Raw genomic sequence first — 9,828 nt, forward strand, 5'->3', positions numbered from 1 at the left:
AAAAGGTAGATGTCAAGGATGAGGTCAGTTACCAGTATCATCATCATCATCATTATCATCATCATCCAACTAAGCTCCATCATCATCATCATCATCAAAGAAAAATAAGGTAATGAAAATGAAGCCAGGTGTCACTGAAAACTAACTTTTTTCCAATATGGTCACCAACAGGGAGGTCTCCGTGGTACACTGCTCCTCCTCAACTCCACAACCATCCCACATGGGGCCAACCTCACCTCTTCAGAGATGAAGAACCTCACAGAAGCGGCAAAAATGGTTATGGAAGAGGAAAAAGAGGGCGAGGAGAGCCAGGAGGAAGAGGGAGCAGGAGGGAAGAGCGGGGAGATTCAAACCGAGGAAGGTCTGCGCCTACGCACTCCAATCATCATCAAGAAGCATCCTACCGAACTGGGCAAATATGGTGCCAAAATTACCTTCTATGCAGATGAAGATCCCACCAAGTTTATTTATTATGGGAACTGGTGAGTAGGTAACATACACTCTCTGTCTTTCTCTCTGTCTCTCTCTCTCTGTCTCTCTCTCTCTCTGAAGTATTCTGCGTGTTCTGCAGTCAACATGAATTTTGTTCATTCGCCGACTGTGTGTGTGTGTGTGTGTGTGTGTGTTTACCCTTCTTATTCAGCTTAGAAAGAGTTCCTAGTTAGTGATGTCATTAATGAAGCAAGAGAAACAGGTGATAGTTGCATATACAGTACAGTATTAAAAAAAAAAATCCTCTTGACTATCCCCTCTCCACTTGCACTATCTCCCGCTCCCTAAGGTGCGGTCGTGGGGGTCGTAGTGCCCCTGTGGACCCTTTGGACCGCTGCTGTTTGGACCACGACAAGTGCTATGGCAGGGCAGTTAAGGAGTGTCCCGACGTTTGGAGAAAACCATATAATCGCATGTACGCCTGGACACTACTGGACAAGGAGGTGGTGTGTGGTGAGTATGTGCTGTGTGGTGGTGGTTTGTGGTGTTTGGTGGTGTGGTGTGCAGTAGAGAGGTAGTGTGTTAATTGGAGAGGTAGTGGTGTGGTGTGTGGTGCTGGTAGATATTGTGTGGTACAAACTACATAACTGCATTCACACCATGTTAAATAAGGAGGTGGTGTGTGGTGAATATGTGGTATGTGGTGTGGTGGTGTGTGGTGAATATGTGGTATGTGGTGTGGTGGTGGTGGTGTTGTTGGTGTGGTGTGGTGGTGATATTGGTGGTGTAGTATGGTGTGCGGTGAATAACGGTGTTTGGTGGTGTGACTTGGTGATCGTATGGCGTGCTGGTGATTGGTGAACAGGTCATGGTAAGATGTGTGACAAAGGGATTTTAGTGATGGTGGGTGTAAGTGAGAACAGTGGTGGTGGTGTTATATGGTGTGTGGTGCAATATGGGTGGTGGTTTGTGGTGAGCATTTCCCTTCCATGTATTGTTGATTATTTCACACACCTTTCCCTATGATGTGTATCATTTCTCTAATATGCAAAGCCGTCAGAATTAACTGCAAAATTCCACATTAATTTTTCACTGATCCATACACAGTGCTTCTTTTATTTTTACACACTTTACCCTCATATGTATTTAATTCATCTAAACACCACTTCCATCTCATTTTTATCACTGTTTTATACACTTTTTCCCAATATGAGCCTATGTTATTAAAATTTGCAGTGCGATCTGAGTCCTCATGTGTGAACTACATCTGCGACTGTGACAGAGAGGCTGCCCACTGCTTCCACACCTCCCTCCAACATGCCGCCACCTCCCCCACCACCGTACATATCGGCACCAAGGCTGTCTAGGCCCCAGTATTAACCAGGGAATTTGCTTGTTGGTTGGGGTATATTTTTATTTGTCTAGGTAACCACAGTCTCTCTCTCTCTCTCTCTCTCTCTCTCACTTCATATGTGTATTTTATATATATATATATATATATATATATATATTTGAGGTAGTAGGTGGCGTTAGCCATCATATGTTCATTTGATGTAGTGCTACCTGTTTCTTTCAACTTTATCATTCTTTTCCTGTCTTCCTTTCCTTCTTCTTATTTCTCCCGTTGTTCCTGTCACTTTTTATTACATTTTTTTCCGCTCTTCAGGTGACTCTACACTTAGTGACAAGCCCTAATGGTTTCTTGTGACCCAGGAAGCCATTTACAACACTTGGTGGTAACCATACAGCCAAATAACGGGTTGATGTGGAGCCTATTATGGTGCCCCTGTTTACTGAGAGAGGCATCTATAACATCCATCTGGGAACCAAACCTTCACACTCTTCCCTGCTCCTCTCTGTGACGAGTTGTTGTCTGCTGCATGGAAACATGTGTTCACAGTATGGATCATCCCACAGAAGTGGTTGCTTGCATGCAATAGATGGGCCTGCTTGGCCAGACAAATTGAGGTTATTCAACAACAGCAGCAGTATGATTGGCCATCTGATTAATTGCTTTTCTGTTCATGTTTGTGATTTTAGTGTGCAGTGGGGAAGAAGGAAGAGGAGGAATGGTGAGGGACAGGAGGAATGGTCATGTGAGAGGGGAGAGGAGGGGAGAAGTGTTGGGTAAAAATGGCTGTGAAGGGGAGAGTACAGGTAATGAACAAAGGGGAGGAATTTTGTGGACAGGAGAGTAAAGGAGTAAATAAAGGGAGAGAAAAAGATGGTGAGGGGGAATGAGAGAGGGAGGATGGTGAAGGAGAGAGGAGGAAGGGTGGTAAAGTAAGGGTAAGATGAGGTGATGGAGGGAGAGGGGAGAAAAGGGATGAGGAGGGGAAGAGATTTTGTGAGGACAGGAGAGAAAGAGTGGTGAGGAAGAGAAGAGGGGAGGGTGGTGAGGGAAGGGAGATAAGTTGTGAGGAGGGGAAAGAGATGATAATTAGGAGAGGAGGGGTGGTGAGAGAGAGAGAGAGAGAGAGAAAGGGTAACAAGGAGGGAAGAAGTGAGGTGATGAGAAAGGGATGGTGAGGGGTAGAGGAGAGGTGGTGAAGTAAGCTTGGAAGTAGACTGTGCCACAGACTTGAAAGTCAAATATGCTGAAGTACCCTTGATACCTCTGTGACTCACTTTTAGCTGAATAATATCATCTGGCATTAGCTGGAATAGAATACTGTACTGAATGTTTGAACTGTTCTGACTATGAAAATTTTAATGGCTACCATTTAGTGGTCTTGCAGAAAAATTAGTCAAGCTTTGGTTAGTAGAAGTATTCATTTAGTTGCTTTGAGTGTTTTTGATTGAACTGATGTAGCTGTTGATATTAAAGCACAATTTTCCATTTGTTAATGAATCCCAGGCCACTGTTTTAACTCCTTCGCTATTATGCTGTTTTCTGTATTTTTTTTTTTTTTTCCTTGCAACCCCTAGAAACATTGGAGGGGTTGGATATAGCCTTCCTTGTCTGTTCAGCTAGAAGTCCCCTTTGAACTGAAAAAAATTATTTGCAGATAGCAGGAATGAAGTAAGATTTCTCACTCAGTTTGATAACAACTGCAAGAGACAACAGCTTCACTGACGTCACCCATGCCACCTTGTATGAGAGGCCCCTGTAGGTAAATAAAAATGTCAGTTTCGTTTTGTTTCTCATGGGCTGTGCTACTGTTTCCTTAAAAGCAGTGCAGGCCATATGAACTTGGGGTAGTCATATGGACCCACATGGAAGCAGCCACATTCTCCATTTGACCTTCATAGGGGCAAGTGTATTCTGAATTCCCAGTGTTCGCCACTGGCCAGAACAGAACAGCCTGTCATGACATGCTTGATTTACCTTGACCAGACACATGTGGACTGACTATATGGAGTTTGCAACCATTGTGTATAGATGTGCCCATTCCAGAAGATGGAAGTGCACCTCATTTGGCTGCCACTAGGCCACACTGATGGTACCTCTGAAAGGGTATAACACAGGTCTTTCTCCACCTGTCCAGCAAACTCTAGTTACCCCACCCCATGGAAATCTCACTTCCTCTCTGTCATCCAACTTCATCAGTCTGTCTCTACTGTACCTTACCTGCAGTGTTCATCTGACTTCCTGTCTCAAAACAGTCTGCTTCTGCAGCCTACCTTACTTATCCGACCCTTTTGGTTTCTCTATTTCCTATCTTACTTATCCCACCCTTTCAGTCTCTCTCTTTCCTGTTCTACCTGTAGCTCTTCATCCTGCCTATGTATTCACTTCCCACTCCACGCCTTCTCTCTGTCTTGTCCTTCTCTCTCAGATCCACTTTTCTAGTCAATCTCTCATTCTTCATCCTCTCTCTCTCTCCCCACATGGCCAAGTCATCTCAAAAGTATTGCCATTAACACTTTCAGTCACATCCACATCAGCATCACAGTGCTCCTTCCTGGTTAGGAGAACCTTCTCGTAGTGAAGGGATGAATGAGATACTGTATATAAAACTCCTCCAGTTTGTTAATTCTCACCTAAGTTAATATAAGATTGTCAGGTAGCATCAAGAATAAAATAAAAGGGACATACTCAGGTTGAAGCAGGGAAGGGAAAGATATTTCTGGAGGTCCTCATGTTAAAGTAGGGATGTGCCGATAGTATCGGTATTGGCAGTATCGGCCTTTTTTTTGCAGTATCGGTATCGGTATCGCAAGGTAAAAATATGGCCGAGACTCTGATACATTTCTGGTTTATTGTGTGATTCAAGACACTCATGTTTCATGACACTGATAAACAGATGGTTATGATATTATATCATTTTACATTATAATTACATGTATGATGTAACATTATCATATATTAAAACAGTATTATGTATCGATTACTCTATTGCTCCAGCATTAACAACACTCACGTTACTGACATCAAATAGATCAAAATAAAATCAAATAAATAAAATCAAAATAAAAAAGTATTAGTATCGGTATCGGTATTGGCAAAGCATCAGTCATTTGTTAGTATTGGAGTATCGGTATCAGTATTGACTGAAAAGTGGGTATCGATATTGTTATCAGCCATCATCTTGGTATCGGCACATCTCTGTGTTAAAGCCATTCATCCCACTATGAGGTGTTATGTAAAACATGAGCAGAGAGCAAAGAATTTCAACAGGCAAAGGAAACACATTAATTTTATTGGCACTTTATGCTCTTTTTATTTTGTAATTAAATATACATTCTTTTTACATTGGCCTAAAAATCAGCCATATGTTGCACACATAAAAAATATTCACTAAATAATGTCTTGATTCTGAGCACTGCCAATCATTCAAACTCCCTCACTGCTCTTGCACACCAGAAACCAACCTGAGTTTAACCATACCTTCTTCTATAGTCGACTTTAAGTACTGACCACTTAGTTCACTGGCCTGGTTTTCTTGTGTTCTTATGCACCATGGGCAAACATCCTCATCGTCATCATTGTCATCATTCAAACAGTTTTCAAACTACAGTATTTCAGCACAGTGGGTAAACAACTGCCAATCATACTGCATTCATTTGTCCCCTAGCTTACTTAAAATCACTTGGACCATTAGCTTTTCTTCTTTTCCTTTATCCCACCATTTTCATCTGGACTGGCCCCTATGAAAGTTTACCAACTTTATTTTTTAAGTGGCTTTTGGATAATTCTGGTAATTACAGTAGTTTTACCAGTTTATAGTAAACCTGAAGTTCTACATGTAATATTACTATGTAGCTTTTTACATGATTCAGTGTCCACACTGTATTTACCTGGATATCAAACAGAACTTCATTTTACATTGCTGAACGACCTGTGTTTCTATCATTGCAAGACTGATATGTTACATAAAAATGTCCAAATTCATACAGTTTTTCTAATTACTCCATCACTAATACTGTACCAATAACCTAAACTCCATAGTGATAATGAAGATATTACATTGTTTTCATTATGACAGTGACATCATGATTCAGTTTTCCTTTTTATTCTGCTTCCTCATTACTCTGACCCTCACATAACCGAAGCAAGTACAGTAGCAGTCGTACCTAGTACAAGAAGTAATGGTCCCACACCTACTTGCAATACATCTCTCACCGAGGTAAGAGCACAAAATAACTCCTCACTAACCTATGCATAACCTGGTTTGAAGTGAGTGAGAAAAGTACAGAGTATTCTACACATACAGCCTAGCTGGATTTACAGTAGACAATATGGATATTGTGCCTCTAACCAAGCTACAGTTAAGGAAGAGCAAGGGCTTACAGATTCATCAAGGCAAGAGTTGGTGGAGTGTTGTGATTCACGGTTAGTGATGAAACCTGAGTACTGATAAGGAATCTTCTTTAGCGATAATGGGTAGACAACCAGATACCCCAGTCCATCAGCAGCTTAGCACCATTATATAAAACACCTATGGTAAAAAAAACTATCCCTTACTGTCAAATGTCTGCCCTTCAGATGAAATTCTACCAGGCAAAAGCAGTGTTCTTTTCTACACCCCCAAAACTTATTCAGTACAGTTACTATAAAAAAAAAAAAAAAATCTTTGTCCCTTTCTCCCAATGACACATAAGGCCTTGAGTAAGGCTATGTAATATGGCTCAAGAGTTTCCTTGTTAACTGCAATACTATTACTTAATATTCTGGTTAGTATGAATCTTGCTGGTGAAAAGGGAGTTCTGCTGTATATGGAAAAATGTTTATAATATTCTGACTGCTACTCTGTCAATTAACATGAAACAATGATTCCTTGACTGTAGTTGGTACAAATGATTAATGGTAATCTTTATATCTTGAAAAATGTCCATACTGGTTACTGTATATAGTAATGCATATACTGTACTTGCATATGAAACCAGTTCTTCAGTCATTTTGCTAGTAACTGCTGCTGTTGGGTATGTGCTAAACTAAAGCAAAAGGAAACAAGGGATACAGTAATGTCTTATAGAGAACCAGCTTAAGAGGAATGTTTATGACTAGGGATGAAACCTTACATTTGGAAATATTACCTCAATACCATTTACAATGAAAAAGAGATTACACATAACGAACCATTACAGTCATCTCTTAACTTCTGGAGTAGAGATTTCTGTTGCACTTCCTGGCTTTGATTCACTTTGCACACACACGCACGCACACACGCACGCACACATGCACACACACACACACACACACACACACACACACACACACACACACACACACACACACACACACACACACACACACACACACACACACACACACACACACACACACACACACACGCACATTCACTATCAGTTCTTATGAGAATCAGTTACCTAAAGTGACAGTAATACAAAACATCATAAATTTTGTGATCCTCAGCACTGAATAGATACACCGCACCTAATCTCTAAACAGAACCAATATATTGAGCATCAGATTAGTACAAGTTTTATATGTGAGTTGTTTCCTTCCCAAAGATCCATAATACTGTGACATCATAATTAGTAATGGAAGATCTGTTTTACCTGTCATTAGGATGCAATATATTAGGACCACTCCACTGTTCATGGCAATGGAAGAGGAGACATTTGTTCAAACAATAATTTATACATTTGTGTGGAATTTTACATCATTAACGTACATGACCTGTGAGTGACAATTTCACCGTTCACAGAAATATGTTTTAGTGCTGCTCCTGGTTTTTACAGTCTTATATTATACTGAGAACATGATATTCTTAATATCAGTAACATGAAGTGTCAATTGCACACAGCAATATTTCGAACACACAACCATCTCTCCTCATAAAATTTATGATCACATTCTTTGGCACTCGCAAAGAGTCCGAGTTCAGGTTACAATTACACTCAATCCTCGTAAATCATGGCAATTTGGGTGTGGACCACTGCCGTGATTTACAAATTCTGTGATTTATGAATAATAACCCTTATGTGAAAAATTAATTTGGGTCTGGACTTTGGCCAACATGCCCCCACAGCACCCTACCTACGCCTATCTAGGCACCATCAAACACAAACATACAAATTTGGGAATATTCATTGCATGTATCAATTATAAATAAGCAATGTTAAGGGATCTCACCTTAATCTTATGATGAAATTGCTTAAGTGAATGGAGTGGGGTGGTGTTGGGAAGAACTTAGAACCTCTCAGCACTCATTCTTCCCAAACTCTTTCACCAGCTTTGAAAACTTCTGTCCCTTCTCAACACAATGAATGAGCTCCAAACGTTGACTGTATGACAACAGCGGCAGCTTCTTGATGCCATACTGCTTAGAGTGCATCATCAGGGAGTCGGGAGGGGCCATGGCAGGTAGGACACGGGGGGGAAGTTGCACAAAAAAGGCAGGTAGCTTTCGTACTCCACGCCGATGGTCTGTAGTGTGTGGACTGGCGGGACAAGAACAACAACAACATGGCGGCATTAGTATGCACACTTGCCACCAGGGACGTGCTGAGATTGGTTGTTGGTTTGCGATTCTCAGTTTGAATGCCGCGGTTTACAGTTCTCCTTGGAAAAGACCCACTTGTGTGCCTAGGTCCGCGATTTTCGTATCTGACAGTGATTTAAGGTTGCCGGCAGTCTGACGGCCACTTAGCCGTCATTTACGAATCCGTGCTTTATGAACACGCGACTTACAAGAATTGAGTGTAATGAAATACCTGTATATTGTAAAAATTAGTGTTTTTAACTGTCTTTGAGATACTGTGCAGAATATATATTTCAACCTCTGATTTCTCTCAGCACCAGGAAGATATAAGAAGGGCCATTCAGCTGAGTTCCATAAGGTAGGTTACACTAGACTGCACGATATTGTATTGTGTTTGTGACCTGTCTTGCAAGAAGATGCTAGGAAAAGCTTGCTTATAGTATTTCTTGTGTACATCACATCAACTTGGCAAAAAGCTAAGGCACAAGTTGTTGGTATGTGGCAGCTACAACCCTGTAGACACTTGGACCTTGAGAATGAGACTGGGAGTGAAGAGAGCGATGATTTCTTAAGTAGACAAACTCTAACTTGACAGGTCTCACTGAAAGACTTGAAGAAGGATGAATCACACTTTAAGAATGCAAGATGAACTGCAGTGAACTAAAGGTATAATATTATGATAGTCTCTGCCCAACAATGAATTTGTTACATTAATCAAATCACACACTTTTATTTCAGTTTTGGGTTTCCTACACAAGTTCCAAGTGCATTTTCTTTCTTTCTTTACAGACTAAATGTTTGTTATTCAAAGCATTTTTAACACTGTTCACTTCATCAGCCTTCTCTCTTCAGTTAACATCATTCCACCATTTGTTCACATCTCAAAATTCACCACAAGAATGTGTTTCCTCATAATCAGAATTAGAACTGACTTTCTTGAAACCTTAAATGTTGTCACTGTTTCAGTCATATGCTTCACTTTTTTTTCTTTTTTCAGTTTTAATGGTACCATCTCACATTTGTCTTCCACCATTATGTAACTCGCCATCCCTCTTTTTTTGAGCATCTTCCTTTTTATAATCAGCACTTCCTGGACTATTTAGCACTAGTCTTCGTTTCATAACATAGTAGAACTAGGGATGCAAACAAGTCTGATGTATGGGCTAGGATGCTGTATTAGGGTTGGTGATATGTGTGGAACTGGATGTGGAGTAGGGATGGATATGAAACTGGAGATATGGGGCAAGAACAAATGTGTGGCCAAAGTAAGCTGAATCTGGAAGCAGGTAATTTCCTTTGAGCCTGAGGATGTCATTTTTGTCTTATTTTTGCTTTCCCCAGATCATGTTATTCAATTTATAAAAGACTTTTCAAAACGGAGAGATGAAATATAGTCTTCATACAGAGCATCCCCTAAATTAAATACAGTATAATCAACTGGATGTGGCTAGAATAAAACAAAAATATGTTATCAGACTGAAGATGTTAGGGCAGGACCAGTGAG

The 9,828-nt window shown here is 40.6% G+C and overlaps 1 protein-coding gene across 1 annotated transcript in view; it reads left to right on the top strand.

Annotated features, from left to right (window-relative positions):
* Positions 1 to 1,799, top strand: part of LOC145401355 (uncharacterized) — a 3,736-nt gene extending 1,937 nt beyond the window's left edge. The window contains exons 3-5 of the mRNA XM_080273680.1: positions 172 to 482; positions 782 to 945; positions 1,669 to 1,799. Of these exons, the coding sequence (XP_080129806.1) occupies positions 172 to 482; positions 782 to 945; positions 1,669 to 1,799 (606 nt within the window). The remainder of the gene's footprint in view (positions 1 to 171; positions 483 to 781; positions 946 to 1,668) is intronic.
* The last annotated feature ends 8,029 nt before the right edge of the window (positions 1,800 to 9,828 follow it).

Source organism: Coenobita brevimanus, chromosome 55 (assembly GCF_032717465.1).
Source record: "Coenobita brevimanus isolate Jiangsu-jjx chromosome 55, ASM3271746v2, whole genome shotgun sequence".
Classification (NCBI taxonomy): Eukaryota; Metazoa; Arthropoda; class Malacostraca; order Decapoda; family Coenobitidae; genus Coenobita; species Coenobita brevimanus.